This window comes from Ambystoma mexicanum, chromosome 1q (assembly GCF_040938575.1).
Source record: "Ambystoma mexicanum isolate Mex_15411 chromosome 1q, UKY_AmexF1_1, whole genome shotgun sequence".
In the NCBI taxonomy this organism is placed as follows: Eukaryota; Metazoa; Chordata; class Amphibia; order Caudata; family Ambystomatidae; genus Ambystoma; species Ambystoma mexicanum.
Window position 1 is genome coordinate 475,438,321 of NC_090922.1, and position 19,073 is coordinate 475,457,393.

Consider the following 19,073-nt stretch of genomic DNA (forward strand, 5'->3'; position numbering starts at 1 on the left):
CCCATGTTAGGAAGTGGATCTAGTAGCAACCATTTGAACATGTTTCTTTTGGGATCTGGTTACCGACTTATAGATTTTTGTTTGCCAAGCAAAAAACCTATGCAAATGCTAAATTATTTTCTACTTGTATTACTTCACTGTACTTTACACTACTCGGGATCACTTTGGATTTCATTTGATTACTTCAGATAACTTTGGATTACTTATTGTAGATACCTTACTTCCCTGCCTCGTCTGGGTTTGTAACAGTAATTTTGGGATAGTGTGTCTGTTCTCCGCGAAAGGAAAATATGCCAATGTTTACTTTCTAACATATGCCCATCCTGGAAAGCAGACATGCAAACAAAGCATGTTTTATAGATCCAGCATCCCAATATTCGTGACCCCAATTGTAATGCTGCCATTTGTATATTACAGGCAGTCCTCCTTGTTATGTTAGAGTTGGAACTGCTGTTGGGTCAGATGGAAGGGAAGCAATGTCTTGGTGTTAGGGAGAATTCTCATAAATGTGCGAATTCCCTTCACCTTAGAGACCCCCAGCAACTTTTCTGGATTTTAGAGCTCCTTATTTTCTTGCCTGGAAAGAGTGTGAGCCATTTTTCCCACTCTTTCATGTATTTTGATATGTGTTTTACATTTTTGTTTTTTGATTATGGAGTTTTAGATAACTCCATTGGCATTATATTTTCATGGGTGTCACACAGCACCCTCAGTGTAGTGACACAGGGGTGTCTTTTAGACTTCCCACAGGTTTAAATACCTTCTCTGGGATAAACTACTGTTTCCCAGCAAATGTAAAGTGAAATTGACTTTACTAGTCTTTCCAAATTACTAGACCCAGCACACACCATCTTACAATGGAGTGCTGGAGGGGTTACATAGTATCCCCTGTGTCTAAATACTCATGTAGTAGTCAAATGCTACCCTTTCCTATTGAAAAGGCTGGTGGCAGTGGTTTTGCAACAAACTACCATGATTTTTCCCAACCATGAACACCAGTAGCTAAAAATCATGGGAGCCATGTTTTTCAAGATGGCGCCTTAAGCCCCTTTGTTTAAACATGTCCCGGTCTTCTTTTTTTTGCCGTTTCTTTTTGGAAAGGTCCATCTAGTGTTTGTCTCTGCACGCCAAACCAGGTTTGGTCCCTTTGTTCATGTGCCTTTGGTGGGCTTCAGTACTCAAGACCGCCTCTGGAATCTGAGTGTTTGGGGTGGGCAGGAAGTGAGGGAGGTGCCCGAAACTCCCTGTACCTAGTCTCCTAGGAGACCCAAATGCACTCTGGCATGATTGGCTGGCTGACTGACCGGCAAGGACAGCCACCCTGCTGGGTGAGTGACAGCTGCGCTGGAATGAAAGGGAGAAAACTGTTTAAAAGGCGAGTCTCCAGGACTGAAAGGCAGAGCCCGACCACTGGAACGAAAGAACCGAAGATGAGCTTGAAGAGGACGGCTGCTGCAACTCCTGGACCGTTGGTTTGTCCGGTGAAGCCATGCTGCCAGTCCGAATTGCCAAACTCCCTTTGACAGAGAAGCTCCTTCAAGGACGGCTTCTTCCTTTGAGTTGGTGGGACCAATCAACTCATAAGACATCTGGATACCATTCTCAAGATTGGTTAGGATTAACCAGGGAGAGGGACACCAATTTGTGTTCTTGAATCTACAGCTACTGGAACTGAAGTGACTCCATCTTGTTTGCTTTCTTCCACGATCCCGTACAGTGTGGGAGTCCTCCGACTTCCTCCCTCTTGTCCCCACGACTGAGGCTCAGGAACAGCGAGAGCTGCGGGACCTGCCAGGAACCACGACTTCAGTAGCATTTGTTTCTTCATACAAAAGGTACTGTGCCAACCTGATTGAGAGAACGCCACTCTCGCGGTGAAAATTCGTGAAACTTTCCCAACTTGCAGGCTTAATCAGCTTGTCACCTGACATCCGATTCTTCTTCGCTTAAACTACTTCAAAGAACTTTCGCAAAGACTTTACAGTTTGATCACAGAACTTCTCTTTCCTATCCAGAACAGTAGCCCATTGACTTTGGCCTGGCCTATTGACTTGAATTGAACTATTCTGGTGAACTGAAACTATTTGCACTGTCTAAAAAGTATATATGATCTATTTTACTTACCTTGTGCCTTTTGCTCATTTCTAAGTAACTGAACTGCCATTTGGCTCCTATTTCAGGGGAGCTCAAACTGTCTCAAAATCTTAGAACTTTGTATTGAAGTATATTGGATTATAATATTAAGTTGCCTTCTGCTACTGAATTTTTTTTATAAATGATTCTGTAATAAATTACTAAGTCTTTTTACCAAGAATCCTTGAGTATAAGTGTACTTGAACTGCTGTGATTGAAAGTCCTCTGTGTAACTACTTGTACTGCTCACATTCCCTCTTGAGATAAGGCTGGCTGCTCAGCTCGCTAACAAAAATTGTGTGGTACAGACTTATACCAAAGGTTGCTTTGGCTAACACCTGTAGTCATAATTTTGTGCAGCAGTCCCAGAGGGTACTGTCTGCAATTCTGCCTAACACTTGGCAAAGGGGGAGTCAGTTAGCAATAAGGTTAGAGTTCAAAAGAGTGATGCCGTATCTGTGCCATATTGTTTGGCTTGAGGAAAGTAACCCATCCTTGCCGGCCACCACATCGGCGATGAAGGGAAAATTAGCAGCGGCATGGACGTCACACCCCATGCAGTCTTGGTGGACAGCGTTTTGCTTCTCCTGCTGTCCAGGTGTCGGGCACCTGGGCCTGTAGCAACCCTCGTGAAACGGCTGTGGCAGCGGACCATTGACGCCACAACAGCTCTCAGCTGAGATGCAGTGAACAGACGTGCGCACTTGCCCTGGGTTGAGGTGCACAGGTGTGCACATTCACCCAAAGTGTGCTGGATTTCCAAGAGTGCATGTGACTTTGCACCGGGAGGCCTTCACCTTCAGTCATGCCCCAATGAAGGAATGGGTTGCAGCCCCTGGAGACGCAACACCAGGAACTGCTGCTGAGGGGGAAGAGACATGTCTTCCAAGAAGACAGTGGGTTGGAGCCTGCATTCCCTGTGAGGTGGGGCTCCCCAACAGAAAAGCATGGTGTGTGTCCATATTCAAACACTTGTGCCACAGTGAACCATATCGGAAGAAGACATTCTCGCCACAGTCCTGAAGTCCTCACCTGGGAGGCTCTCTCAAGCAAGGGTTGAGTCCTTATCACTCCATTTGCCAGTGGAATTTGACTTGACTGACACCAGCAACCCGGGTCACAGGTGGGCGCACTGGAAAAGGGGTTTCAATGTATATATGGATGCACTGGGGCCACTGGACCACCACAGGAAAAAGAGCCTGCTCACTTTTGCTTTGGGAGCTGCAGTCAGCCCACCACAATTTGACCATGAGCCCTCCTCTTGCATTTTTCTTGTAGAAACGTTGCCTGGCTAAGAATGCAATTTCGTTTCCATGCACAATGCTGCCTGCGCCGTTAAACAATGGTGTGTTAGGCTAGAATGTATGTGTGGATCTTGACAATAGAGTGGGTGCATGAACCCCCTTTTCCTAAGGTAAGATAACTTATATCAGCGCGGTAGACCCCCGGTGATCGCATAGGACATTACATAACACCTCATGTCTCTTCACACTGGTCGGTGTTTACAACGATTGCTTTTACCTGATTGAGTAAGCACACCAGGATGTGTGCGTGAGTCGGACAGTTTTTGACCTTGGAATGAACGGTACGAACAAACTGCCACTTTGGCTTAATTCACCTTCCTTCACTCCATCCTTTCAGTGGGCACCCGCGGTTGAGCTTGGGGTAAACAGTCTAGGGCATGGGTGCACAACATACGGTCCGCGGGCCAGTTGCGGCCCGCCATGCTCTTTTGTCCGGCCCGCGAGGCACAAAGACTTTGCTAATGGAGGGCGGCCCGCAGCCGCTCTCCATTAGGAAAGTCTTTGTTGTCTTCCGGCCCGGACAAAACACTGGCCCTCATTGGCTCAGCACACACACGCACCACGTCGCTCTTACGAGCCACGTAATGCGTGTGTGCTGCACCAATGGAGGGCCAGCACTACGGCTGGCGTGGTCCATAAGGCTTGATGGCGGAAGGCATTTCAGCCTTGGACCACGCCAGCCGTAGTACGATTCTAGCGTTCCAGCTTACCTGCTGCTTACCTGCCTTCCAGCACGTCTCCGGTCAGTGGTCTGTTTGTGTTTGTGTGTCGGGTTTGTTTTGCTTTATGTTTGTGTGTGTATGTTGCGATGGGGGGTGGTGGGGGTCTGTTGGATGTGTATGAATGTTTGAATTTGAATGTATTTTGTGTGTATGTTGAGATGCGGGGGTGGGAGGGTGTGTCGGATGTGTATGAATGTTTGGATTTGAATGTATTTTGTGTGTATGTCGAGATGCGGGGGTGGGAGGGTGTGTCGGATGTGTATGAATGTTTGGATTTTAATGTTTTTTGTGTGTATGTTGAGATGCGGGGGTTGGGGGGGTGTCGGATGTGTATGAATGTTTGCATTTGAATGTTTTTGTGTGTTTGTTGAGATGCGGGGGTGGGCGGGTTGTCGGATGTGTATGAATGTTTTGATTTGAATGTTTTTTGTGTGCTGAGTTGGGGGGTGGGGGTTCGGTCTGTATGGGTGCATGTTTGTGTGTGTGCTGATTTGGGGGTGGGGGTTTCGGGTCTGTATGGGTGCATGTTTGTGTGTGTGCTGAGTTGGGGGGTGGGGGTTCGGGTCTGTATTGGTGCTGGTTTGTGTGAGCTGATTTGGGGGGTGGGGGGTTTGGCTGGGGGTGAGGGGGCCATGGGGTGGGGGGTTTGGTTGGGGGTGAGGAGGCCATGGGGCATAGTGTTTGGTTGGGGGTGAGGGTGCCATGGGGCATAGTGTTTGGTTGGGTGTGAGGGGGCCATGGGGCATAGTGTTTGGTTGGGGCTGAGGGGGCCATGGGGCATTGTTTGGTTGGGTGTGAGGGGGCCATGGGGCATAGTGTTTGGTTGGGGGTGAGGGGGCCATAGGGCATTGTGTTTGGTTGGGTGTAAGGGGGCCATGGGGCATAGTGTTTGGTTGGGGGTGAGGGACATGGGGCATAGTGTTGCACGCCAAGAGTGAACCCAATAATAAAGCTAAAACAGGCACAGTTAGGAGATGTTCATCTTTGGCTTTTTGAGGAACCCTGACTCAACGAAGGCCATACTCCTCTTTGGCAACCCAAATAGCAAACTGTAGCAGTCCAAAATAACGGCATGTCCAATCTAGGGTCAATAAAATATATATAAGTTAATTAAACAGGCGAGATACAATAACTAAATAGAAATAAATTATAACAATGGAAAATGTGTAGTACAAAATGTAAGTTTGAAATGCAAATAAAAATCGTTACCCCTCAAAAACATTATTTTTCCATGTGTTTAGTACAAATTGGGGGTTTAAAAAGCCTCCTGCCATGCCCCGCCTACCGCCCCGCCCACATTTACTTTTCGGCCCACTATAGTCCTCAGGTAAGGTACTTTCGGCCCTCTGTCAAAATCAGTTGTGCACCCCTGGTCTAGGGCATGGGTGCACCTCTAGGGAGTAGTGGTGGTCCACACTGGACAGTTGACAGAGGCATAGCCTGGTTGTGTGGTTTTATTTAAACAGTGGATGCTCACTTGTGGGCTCAGCATGTGGGATTAAGCCTGCATGCACATGTACAGTGATGTAGAATATTCATAGTTTTGTACTTTATTTTGTTGATTATATGTAATTCCTTTGTTGGCAGAACTCCCCCCTACACTAAGCTGTGTTCCTTGGCCCTGATGAAGGCAGAGGTTTTGAGAAAATATAGTGACCTCCAAGCCGAAACTCAAGTTGGCCTATACCAATTGATCTACCTGTTGAAACACATTTTTGTCATCCATGAACTGATTTGCCAGAGGGGTTGATTTTGTTCGGCACAGGTTTGGTAGTCTTTGGTCTCCCTATTTGGCCTTGAGCCCACACCAGACAGGAGCAGCTACTGTCACCTTTCTTTGTTCCTATTGTGTTTTTCAACTGTGTTTGTGTATTTTATCCTGTTTGTATGCATTTAGTGCTGCCTAGGTATGACTGAGGCATGGGTTATGTATGTAGGTATAGGGTTTTGCAGTATATTATTTGCATGAACATTTATTGCTTGGCTTATTATTTTGTCATGTGTTGAAATATTTTGATGAACATTCACAGCCTTTGCATTAAATAATGTCTTTAACAGACGGTCTGTTGCCGATATATGAATGTTTTGCAGTGTTGCACATGGGACCCTGTCTTTGTTGGTTTCTGGAGCTGCAGTCTGCAGCTTACTGTACGAACTCCCCGACATTGTCACTGTCACGTTTGATGAGTTATTTTTGCGCCTCAAATTAAAGTAGATTACGAAAGGCACATCTTCCATTCCACCATCAAAAATAAAGGGGAAATGTTGGGCAATTTTGTCGTGCGCCTGAGAATCATTCTCAAACAATGTGAGATCCATTGATAATCCAACAATGCGGCTTTGTGGTCCCAAATTATAGTGGGCTGCGAGTCTCCCCAGTTTCCCAGTTTAGGAAAAATTTACTTCAAACATGCAAGTTGGAAGAAATCCTGATAGCTTGTACAGAGTCTGTTATTGAACTACAGGTAGAGACCATGGACTACTAAAGGTACAGCCACTTCAGAAAGACCAGTCCGTAATAAACCAAAAATCTCCCCCATGACAGTGTCCCATGACAGTGGAGGTGTCCACAAGCAAGTTTTGCCGATATGAATTCCCACATGATGGTGTTTGTCTTGCAATGGGACGATTGTGCACGGCATACAGAGGTGAAAATCACTTCAATATGGTTTGCCGAAATGCACCTCAGGCGTTACACCTGCAGTCACCCCCACATATGCCCCCACTCCCGCAGCATAGAGGTGAAACCTCCAGACAGTCTAACGAGGGGAGAAGACACAAAGATCATGCACCAACACTTTATAACACTTACACAAAACCGCTCTTTGCATTGGACTCCCTGGGCATCATATATACAAACTATGCTTATGACACTCACATTCTGATCCCTATCCCGGGTGACTACAAGCATGACACCACTACAATTAACAAGGTCTACATCACCTTCCAAAACTGGATGGCCACTCACAGCTTGTGCCTTAAGGATGAGAAAACGTAGCTCCTCATTGTGTGCTCCCCTGCCCGTCTTAAATCCTTAGACAACAACTACTCATCCACAACCATTGATGGCACATCCATCCCTGTTCTGAAACAGATAAAACACATGGAGTCTACACAGAAGCTGATCTTTCAATGGTCAGGCACATCAATGCCTTATCCTCCTCCATGTCATACACCGCCAGACTCATATCACTTAGCAGGCAATTTTTGTCACTGCACAACCGTGTGATCCTATTCCAAGCCCTGATCCCCTCTAAACTGGATTATTACAATATTCTCCTTATGGGTACTTCAGCTACAAACTTATCCAAATTACAATTACTTTAGAACAAAGCTCTACGAGCAGCTTTTGGATTAAAATGCAGCAATCACATTTCCTTGACCAGACGAGAGGCATATTGGCTCCCCATACAAGCAAGGCTTCTCTTCAAGAACCACACCCTCAAGTGCATTCAAGATGCCCCTGTATACCTCATTGACAGTATCACCTTTAAAACATCACCACAGACTTTAAGATCTAGTACCATCATCTTGCTGAACATTCCTCGGTACAAGAGCAAAAGGGCAGGAGGCGCTAGCTTCCCAGTTGCTTCCCCTACTCTCTGAAACACTCTGCCTGCACATATCAGAAACAAACAATATTATCACCTATTAAAAAAACTTGTCAAGACATGGCTTTTTGACAAATATGATTGATGCCATCTATCTTTTGTCATATAACGGTGTACTCGCAACTGAATTTGTGTAACAATTGCTGTGATACCCCTGGGTTTGGACATTGAACAAATGCAGTAAATAAATAATTAAAAATTCAGCCACCAGAAGATATCACTCCAGACATGAATATAAATCTGCGGAACACAGACATCACAGATGCAGCATTAGAAAGAGGGAAACCATATCACCCCCAGGGATTGAGTCCAGATCATCACAAGATGACCATCAAAAGTGCAGATATGTGTGAGCGCTTGGGAATCAGTCAGCATCTGAACACACTCCTGTCATACTACTGCTGGTGAACAACATTCCTACTGAATTCTTTGTGGACACAGGGGTGGCAGTCAGTGTCATCAATAAAGAGGTGTTTGACAAACGACTGAAAGCCCTTCTGCTATGGCTGTCTGAAGTGAACACTTATTCATATGGCTCACAAACTCTTCTGCCATTCTGAGGGTCCTTTTCGGCTAATGCAGTTACAAGTCATACTCAATATGCATTCAAATGCATTTCCTCAAGGCTGAGAGTGAAAGCATCCTGAGCTTTATGACTGCACTGGATATGGGGTTGGTACATAGTCACTACGACCCGATGGCCCATAAATTCATTTCAATGTTGGAAAGCATTAAACAAGTATTCCCTTTGCTCTTCAGAGGTCTGGAGAAACTCAAAAACTGTCATATACGATTGCACACTGATGAATCTGTCAAGCCCGTAGCACAGCACTACAGCAGCATCCCCATCAACCTTCAGCACCAAGTGAAGAAGGATCATCTAAAACTGCTGGATCAGGATCTCATCGAGCCAGTTACGGGGCCCGACCCATGGGTATCCCCCATCGCTCCCATACCCAAGAAAAGCATTGATAAGTCCATTTGCTTCTGTGTTGATATGAGATGACTGAATGTAGCGATCCAAAGAAAACAACAGCAAGCATCACGGATCACAGACATGATCCACCTGCTGAATGTGGCAACAATATTTTCCAACTTCGACCTCAACAAAGGTTACCATCAATTACAGCTGGCCCCAGAATCATGTTACATAACTACATTTGTGACCCATTTCGACCTGTATCACCACAAGCATCTTAGTTTTGGGTTCTCCTCTGTCGCTGAAATCTTTCAGGAGGAGGTCCAAAAAGGTCATTCACCATATACCAAATTTTATGAACCAAAGCAATTATATTCTGGTATTCGGCACATCACGGGAACATCATGATACCATGCTCCACCAGGTTTGTATAGTGCTGGAGGCTGCCCATCTCATGCTGAATAAAGAGAATTGTGAATTCAGGAAAGGCAAACTGAAATTCCTCTGAAATATATTCTCCAATCAGGGCAGGCGACCCAACCCAGACAAAGTGGCAGTCCTCAATGACACCCTGAGGTCTGTAAATGCATCAGATCTTCACTCTTTTCTGAGTTTGGCGAGCTGCTGTTCTCGCTAGATACTGGACTTTGTGACCATCAGTACACCACTGCATGCTCTCACCAAAGCCCAGGCGGTGGATGATACAGTGCCAGGAGGCATTTAATCCATTGTGCGCAAGATAACACCAGCAGAGAACATGGCAGACTTTGATTCTGACAGATCGACTGAACTAAGAGTGGATGTGAGCCTGGAATGCTTGGGGCTATCCTGGAACAATATGATCATGCATCACCACAAAGCAAATATGTTGTGTCATATGCAAGTAGAAGTTTGTCTGCCACCAAGCAGGCATATTCTCAGGCTGACAAGGAGGGTCTGGCCTTGGTTTGGGCCTGCAAATATTTTCATGTACTCCTCTCTGAAAAAGCATTTACCATTGCCACAGATCATCAAGCGCTTCTGAGCATCTATGAAAGCCCGAAGGGATGCATACCATAGAGAATTGCTTATTGGAGCCTGAGACTCCAGAATCATGATTTCACCATTGCTCACAGACCAGAGAAGGAAGATTACCACACCGACTTTCTATCACCACACTCTAACGGGTTCTCCAGTGTAAAACTGTCCGTAACTTATGCCTATGTTAATTACGTAATTTATCAAGCAAAGCCGTTATGCCAGGATGCAGCAACCCTTCAACAGGAATCATAAGGGGACCCAGCAGGAACAAACCCAGTAGACAAACCTTCTGGTCCTTCAAGGACTTCCCAGCAGAAGCCCTGACAGAAGACCTTGCCAACCTACACCTTACATGGACCAAACACCTCCAACCAAACTGCGACTCTCTACTGGAAGCACTGAACCCTACCTTCTCAACCTACATTGACCAACACGTGCCTCTGATACAACACACCTGCAAACCAAAACCATCAGCACCCTGGTACATGCAAGAACTCAACCTCTGCAAAAGAGTCATCAGTAAATAGGAGAAAACCTGGCACTGCTCCAGGACTGCATTTGACCTGGCGCTCCTCAAGGAACTCTGAGCAACTCGCTGACAACTAATCAACAAAGCCAAGCCCTCCTACTATAAGATAGTAGAAGCCGACAACAAAAGCAGAGCCCCCTTCAAAGCGGTCAAGCACTGTGTCAACCCGCTACCCAACCCTGCCATATTACGCTCAAGCGAAAAATCCACTGCCAGCATTTTTATATTACAGGCAGTCCTCCGTGTTATGTTGGAGGATGAACTGCGGTTGGGTCAGATGGAAGGGAAATTATGTCATGGGGTGCGGGATAGTGAGTTAGGAATAGAGTTGTAAACAGCCCTCCTGTGTCCATGCCTTATTGTTTGGCTTGAGGAAAGTGACCGATCCTCACGGGCCACCACAGCAATGAACACGTCTCTGGGAGCCCAGGAACTATATGGAGGGGAAGCTCGGGCTCGTGGACCAGCCACTAGGTAAGTCGAGTGGACCACTGAGGAAGGAGGATGCAGTGGCCTTTCGGTGAAGAAGCGCAAAGAGTAATAGGAAGGTTCTGGGATGTTGCACGGTCTCAAGGGACCCCTTACAAAAAGTAAGACCACACAGGTAGTTAGAGAAGCAGTTGAAAACAGTGGTAGCACTGAGTCCTGCCACATTCTGATTGGAAAGGCAGAATAAGGCTTTCATCTGCCAGCAGAATAATGCCTAAAATTCAGCAAGCAGCAGTCCAGGGACAGAGTCACTTAGATATGCCTTTAATTGTATAGATGCAAACATCAACAAATGCACATCTCCTCTCTTTCTCATAACAGATATAAGCTACATAGCTCTCGCTGAAGCAACATCAGCCAAAACTTTAAAATGATTGCTGCGTATTAGAAAACATGGTTTTATTGTTATTGTTATTGTTATGTAACAAAGAATATGTTCTTCCCAGGTTTTCAGCACCAAAACCGCTCAGTAAACGGTGTGACATGCTTCACTTGTGAAGGAAATCGGACCACTTCCTGTTCACATCAGAATGAGGCCCTGATCGAGTGTTATGGACCACTGACCCAGTGTATGGAGGCTATGTCTGTTGATGGTGAGTACCGCAGGCAGGCTGCACCCCATATAGGGTGGAGGTCTGACTTTCAGTGGCTTATCCTGTGTCTGCGACACAAAAGCTGATCTCCTCCCCAAATCATGTCATTGTGCCTGTCCCTGGTGATGAAGTCCTGCCTTTCTCCTCGCCACCTTTAATTAAGATGGGAAGTCTTGTCCTACTCTTAATTAACTTCCAAAGCTCGTCACTGGAGATGAACCCATACGCCTGTTAGGCAAGATTGTTTGTAATAACCCTGTGGGAGACTACACTAGTCCTGTCCTCTTGGTTTTAGGTAACCCACCTCTTGGTATTGGTCTGTACTACACAAGTTGGTTGAGTGACTGAGCAGCCAGTTGTAACTCAAGGTGTGAGCTGTAGAGCTGTAGCATTGAAATCCACACATACAAGTATCCAAATAACACTGATACTCAAGGTTTTCTAGTAAAATAATGATTTAATTATTTAACGGTCAGTTTTAAATAAGCATTCTTTAAAAAGGGCAATGTGCAATAATAAAAATACACTTCATAACATGTTCTCAGAATCAAGATAAGCAAGCAGATACTCTTTAGAGATGCTTCATACACACTTCCGACACCCAGAGGTGATTTCAATTACTAGGACAGTATTGGCCTTTATATATCACTTCTTGCACTTGGTACAATTCTGAGCTTGTGGAATGGAAAGGTTATGGGAAGGAAAAAAGGTTAAAAGGTTGTCGGAGCATGTGAGCACTTTTCAATCTCCCAATGAAGTCTAGATAAAACCTTTCCCAGCAATATTAGTTAAAACCCAATGTATCGCCTATGAGGGACATTTTGAATCAAAGGCAATGGGTCAGCAGAGTCTGCAGGGAGCAAAGACAGCCAAAGTCAATTTGAACAATGTCTTTGGAGCTGAGGCACTTCTTAGATTGCACAAAAGTCTTGCACAAAGTTAGAGAGTTTGTAGAAAATCTCTGTTGGGCCACAAGCTGAGATCAACTCTGCAAAAACAGCTACTGCAAATCTCAAGTGAGATAATGCAAGCTGCAGACAAGAGTACCCCTTAGTCAGCACAGTAGCTTAAGTTAGAAGAAGAGGATCCAGCTGGCTTCTGTTCTGGTTGCAGTGTTGCAGGTCCTGGGTTCCTGGGTCTCAGTCATGGGAACAAGAGGGAGAACACCTGGAGGGCTCCTGCACTGCAGTTCGAAGGTCGGCGGTGGCTATGGGCTCTTTTCAGTTCAGCGGCACTTCATGGTTTGAGCTACCTGCGAATAGCACCACTGCAGATCTTGGACACTGGATGGACTTCCTTCACTTCTTGAGTCCAGCACTCTGGTGAGGTGACTCAAGCGTGGGTTGTCATGCTTCGGAAGGGTCCTCAGGATCTTCCTGGAGCTTCGGTCCAGTTTAAAGATGTTGCACTCGACTACAGATTTCTCGACCCCTGGCACTCATTTCCAGCAGCAGCAAAGAAGTCCAGCCAGTTGGGGAAAGTTTTCCAGCAAAGTTCATCTTCGGGTTAGTTGGTCCCACCAACCCAAGGGAAGAGGTAGTCCTCTCCAGAGCTTCTCTAGTCGATTCAGAAAAGACATTTCAGCACAGTAGCAGTAGCTTCTTGTCACGATTCCTTCATCGGATGTTTCGTCCAGTGGTCGACTCTGTCTTCTGTTCAAGAAGCCCTGCCTTTTCTCCAGGTTTCTCCCATTCATGCACAGCATAGTTGTCTCTCATACAGCAGGGTAGCTGTTCTGCAAGGACATCCAGCCAGCCAATCGGGGCTGGTAGCATTCAGGTTGCCAAGGAGACTAAGGACAGGGAGTTTCGGGCACCTCCCTTGCCTCCTGCCCTGCCAGACACACTGGAGCGGTATCACGTAATATTATCCCCAGCAAAATATCGCCGTATATATGGTCGTCAGGAAAGGCCATAGGCAATATTCTTATTGGGGATAATATTTTGGGGGTTTGGGAGTGGGGATTGCAGGGCTGTCCCCACTCCCTTTAAAATAATACAGGTGTTGCAGGGGTGTGCTCTGCAGGTTCCATGCCTTAATATTGCCGCAAAGATATGGTGATATTTTTGTATGGCGATATTTTTGCAGGGATATTAACACATGGAACCACTGGAGCCAGAGGCGGGTTTCAGTACTGAAGCCTGCCAAAGGCAAAATTAACAAAAGGGTTAAACCTGGTTTGGCGCACAGAGTAAAACCCATGAACAACCTCACAGAAAAGAAATGGTGAAAAAAGAAGAGCGGGCCTTTTTGACAAAATGGGCATCCATGGGTGCTACACTGCAGCTGAGGATTCAGCCTGCAGTAGAAAAGCACAATGGTAGGAAAATGAAACCACTGCCACCAGACATTTAAAGTAGTGGGGGTAAAATAAAAAATGTTACATGAGTAAGTAGGAAAAGGGGCTACTAAGTAACCATCCATCACTCCACATAAGATGGGGTGTGCTGGGCCTACATAGGAAAAAGGTAAGTAAAGCCAATTTCACTTTACTACTCTTGGGAACAGTAGTCCACCCAAGAGAAGGTGCTTAAAGCTTATGAGAAATCCAAAGGACTTCTCTGTGACACGCACATAAGGTGCTGTGTGTCACCGTGTCACCATAAAAAAGGAGATGCCCTTGGAGTTTGTCAGACTCCAAAAACAAAGAAAACACTGGGTCCAAATCAGATAAGAAATACATGAGAGTGAGAAAAAGGTCTCACTCACTAGAGGATTAAAATTAAAAGTCCTACAGTCCAGCAAAAGAGCTGGGGGTCTCTAAGGTTGAAGGGAATTAGCACAGAAATGATACCTCTCCGTAACACTGCCTCTACCTCTTTCTTATGCTGTATCCTTGTTTCCTGCCAATGGGGTGGAGGGTTCCAGCTGAACCCTCTCCCACTCGTGAAACCTAAGAGCAGGTCAAGCACTGCACCTCTTCTGAATGGCAAGAGTGAACAAGGTGCATTTGCGGGTTAGTATCCAGGATTTTGGAAATACTCTGGTTAAAATGTAGTGGTACTTATGAAAATGTTTTTTACACGGATGAAGACGTTCTTTTGGGGGTACATAGCCATGCACATTGAAAACACTAATGCAGCAGTCCACCTCCTTCCCACGTCACAAGTGGGTAGAATCGAAAGTAAGAGAGCAGTGTGATTGCCTGACTGTCTCCAGGTTGAGGTTACACTTTTAGGAGAATGAACACTGATTTTCCTATACTCTTTCTTTTTCCAGAGCAGAACAATGTCACGTCCATCATCAAGGGATGCGCCACCCCAGCCTGGTGCCAGCACCCGCTCCTCACTGGTTTTCAGAAAGAAGATTTTCATAGCTTCCAGTGCTGTGAGGGCAGGCTTTGCAACACGGGTATGGCCAACATCACTGAGCCTGACGCATTGAGCACCACGGCCAGTACTAGTAGCATGCCTAGGTCATCCAATGTAAGAGGCAATGGCGCAGAGAATGGCGGAGCCTCAGTGTATGGCAGCCTACAATTTCTCGTTGCCCTTTTGCTGATATCTACAAGTTGGAATCTGATGATGGCCACCGGCTTCTGAAGAAGCCTGCACAGTGGCAGAGGTCATGGAGCAGAGGTCAAGCCAGCTGCTACGCTACGATCGAAACCAGCATCCTATAATATCCCAAAATGTATATTCTACTCATATTTGTTCACCAAAATCTGCTTAATTGTGCATCAAATGCTAAAATGTAGCAATCTTTCCCATCGAACATGCACGTTTTTCCACCTTTTCTCAAGGAAACTAATGGATTAATTAAGTTGCTATGTACCATCCCTAGGTTCCATTTCTGTGCACAGGAGAAGAGTTCCTTATTCATCAAACAATTCCAACAAAGATCTTTACTCAAAAGAGTGAACTAGCTGATATCCATATGCAAATCTTTCCCCTCTATGTCGTAATGTTGACGTCACTGTGACTTGCCAGTCAGCTAGAATGGAGCTCATTTTAACAGGGCTTGTGGTGTACTGCACACTTTCAGTGGTGGTGTACTTAACTGCAACAGGGACAGTATAAGGGCACATGTCAGGCCAGTGTGGGGAAAATCCACTTTTGTTTGACCTCATGACTCCATGCATTGCATCAGATTGTGTCATCTCTGTGTTGGCCCAAGTCTCCACATTGGGGAGGGAAATCCTAGTGTTGGTCTGATGGTTCAACATGAAATGGGATGCCATGTATGACTTTAGGACTGAAATTCCAATGTTAGGGCTCATAGTTCAGGAGGGGAAATTGCATCTTCAATGTTAAGATGATTGAGGGTCTCGAAATTCCATGGGGTAGGACTTGCCATTCGAGACTTCTGATTGTTTGGAACCCTGAATGATGCCTGGGGCCTGGTGCTAAATTCTTATATTCACAAAGGGAATCTGTAAACTTGTTTAAATAACAGTGGCTTTCGAATTTTGACTGATGCAGAATTTCCGGCCAAACCTGGGAAACACAGATGAACTTTTGTCATATCAAGTTTCTTAGCCAAAGATTGGGAGTATAGGATGACATTTATGAAAAGTGTCCATCATTCCATCATGACAGTCTGGAGTGTCCGCGGCTTTTTGTTAATTCTCTTTAGTTCTTTAATAAAGCACTCAAAGTCCAGAGAAGCAAATGGTGCATTTGCGAGTCTGCATGACTCAACCCTCAGTGATGCGGACATGGTTGTGCTCCTGTAAACGGATGAGATTCATGGCCAAAGGGAAAATTATACTTGCAGGCTAATTTGAAGTTTTTTTTATTATTATTTCATGCTCTTGACAGATACTGTTTGACACCTTGATTTAGAAATTCATTATAATTAAATTTGCTTTTATTTTGCAGAAATGTCACTATGTTTATTGAATTTCGAAATCAGAAAGTAGTCATAAGCACTCACGTTTTATATTTTTCTAGGTGTCTGTGATTTTATGAAAACAAATCGTTGTGATGCACTTGATAGAGTTAATCAATCAATCAATCAGCTTTATTTAGGGAACACCCCATAACAAACATCAACAAATAAAGCAGTTATAAACAAAACGAATCAGAAATACATTTCTTGGCAGTTGCTTTCCTTTCCGGTGACTTTATGGCTTGATCAAACCTTGCCGAACATTTAGCAGTAGTTTCGTGTGCGACTGTGATTCGACATTAAGATGTTAAAACAGCATAATCAGCTTCACAAATAATCATAGAATTAAAAATCAATTCATGGCATGAGCCTGGATCATTCCACTCATAGCACAGTAACTCCATACTGATGACAGATATAAGATACCATTTATGATGTTACGTTAATAGCTAGAGTTCCATTCCAATTGTCTATACATAGGTAGCCACTACAAAAATAGTAGCGTCGTCTGTTGTGCTTTTCAAGAATGTGATGGCTTCCTCCACTGATCCTCTTATCCCTGCTGCTCGCGAGCGCTGTCTTAGATACAGAACTCGGTAATCTAAGAATAAAGGGCATGTTTTATTTGTATGGCGCTCATACACAAGTGTTTCACAGCTCAACAAGGCAAGGGAGGGGAAAAGGGATTTTAAAAAACACAACGGTCTTACTAGGCATCTGACATTGAGACTGCTCATGTGCAAGGGAGATGGAAGGGGGTAAGTGCAAGGGAGGGGGGAGAAAAGGAATGTACTGAGCAAGGGCTAAAAAACAACAACTGGTAGTGCAGCCAGCAAGGTGGCAAGTGTAGGTTTAGAGCGCAGAAATGGGGTGTCTGATGAGTGCGGGTAATGGGACTGTAGGGTTACAGATACAGACCCAAGTGCAAGGGTTGCCAGGAGGCAGTACGGGTGTCTGGCTGGGTGGGCAGGGACCTGGGCCCAAAATCAGAGGGTAATCAGATGCATGGAGCCGAAGCAGACAGATCAGCAGGGGAGAGGAAGAGCGAAGGCAGAAGCAAAGAGGAAGGTGGTGCTTCTGGAACCGGAGATGGTTCTGCTTAAGTTTTAGAGTGGCAGGGAGGCTGTTCCAGAGGGAGGGTCACAGATGAGGACAGAGATTTACCCACAACTCGTTGCTTGGAGAAACGACTGAGACTGAGGGAGTTGGAGGTGGAGGAGTGAAGAGCTCGAGTGGGAAGATATTTTGGACCCATGCCCCAGAAAGCCTTGTGGACAATGCAAAGGGTCTTGAATTTAATCCTTGCAGCCACTGGGAGCCAATGAAGAGATTTCAGGGCTGGAGAGATACAATTGCAGGGCTTGAGACCAAGGACAACTCTTGCAGTCCTGTTTTGGATGAGTTGCAGAGGGCGGAGAGTAGAAGCAGGCAGATTTAGAAAGAGGCTGTTGCAGTAGTCCAGCCTGGAGAGAACCAAGGCTCTGGAGACAGTAAGCTTCTGGGGGAAGGAGAGGAAAGGAAGAATACATCCAAGGAGGTGCACTTGGTGGTTTGACCTCTTAGAGATGTCAGAGATGTGAGGAGAAAAGGAGAGTGTGGAGTCGAAGATGACCCGAGTTTCTTAGCCTCACAGATGGGAGCAGGAAGAGGGTCAAGGGAAGCCGGCAGAGAGTGACAGGAAAGGAGGGTGCAGGTGTGCCGATGAGGAGAATCTCCGATTTACAGGCATTAAGGCAGAGATCGTTGGTGGCACACCACTCCTGGATAGCAGACATACAGTCAGAAATGAGAGAAGGAGAAGAGGTGACAGAGGTTCCACTTTAAGCATTCAGTGAGCACATTTATTTGTATGGTTACTATCCCCATTGAGACAGTGGCAGAATCCCCAACCTCAGTTTCATATAGAGGGAACGCTTTATTTATCCAAGTTGGGGGTCAACTCTGCTACCAGCCATAATTTGGTCTGACAGTGGTCTAGCTCCAGCCATTTGATTCAGATACGCAAGGGCCAATTCCTCACAGATTAGTACAGCTGAAGTACTATTGGATAGGGCAAGGAGTTTATTGAGAAAACCATTTTCAATGGTGCACAGACTTTTACATATTGATTTTTATAAAAACTATTCATTGGGATGCCTTTCATAGAGTTAATGTTATTCCACAAAATGTGCTGATATATTTGCTACTTTTAGGCCAATATTGCTCAATTAATATTTCAAATGAAATTAATGAATGTACTTGAACATATGTTGGAAGATAGTTGTATTTTACTTTGTTCTTCCAAAGTGATGTTTATTGTGATACTTCTTTCTTTATGTTTTATCGACTGCTTTGTCTCAAATAAGTATTTTGATCGATTGAAAACATTTTTATTAAGCACGATCAACAAAATATAAAGCTAAATGTTCTTATCCTTAGATGGCCTTCCATATAAAAGTCAGGCCACTTAATATTCCATGCAAGCTTGCCTAATAAACATGAAAACACAGTAAAAAGCTGGTAACGTGATTTTTTAAAGCATCATCGAATATACAAATTGCGATGAAATTGAGGGACATCAAAAAACGGTTGTTTATTAAACAAAAAATGAACAGGCATACTTTGTCTGCACCATTGCAAATTATGTGTCTACAATGCAAACATTCTCTCTATGGATACCCTTAGTGTCTTCCGTAAACACAAGAAAGTGTTTATCTCAGTGAGTCAAGAAAAGGGAAGGCTATGAAGATAACCATCTAGAGACAATAAAATGCCTTTGTTCATTTGTAGTCATCTCATGTCTGGTAACAGTCTTACAGAGGCAATGCAAGGTATAGTGATTTCCTTTAGGAGCGGTCAGGTGACCCAGCAAAGGAAACTTTAAGCAGAGAACATTGTTTTGTCCCTCTTCTGCAGCTCACTAATCTGCAACAAAACAGTTTAA

At 45.0% G+C, this 19,073-nt stretch overlaps 1 protein-coding gene across 2 annotated transcripts in view; it reads left to right on the plus strand.

Annotated features, from left to right (window-relative positions):
- LOC138529026 (urokinase plasminogen activator surface receptor-like) overlaps positions 1 to 18,645 on the plus strand; it is a 131,017-nt gene extending 112,372 nt beyond the window's left edge. For both annotated transcript variants that reach the window (XM_069640809.1, XM_069640810.1), the window contains exons 6-7: positions 11,174 to 11,320; positions 14,540 to 18,645. In XM_069640809.1, the coding sequence (XP_069496910.1) occupies positions 11,174 to 11,320; positions 14,540 to 14,862 (470 nt within the window). In that variant the 3' untranslated portion in view covers positions 14,863 to 18,645. The remainder of the gene's footprint in view (positions 1 to 11,173; positions 11,321 to 14,539) is intronic.
- Positions 18,646 to 19,073: the final 428 nt, after the last annotated feature.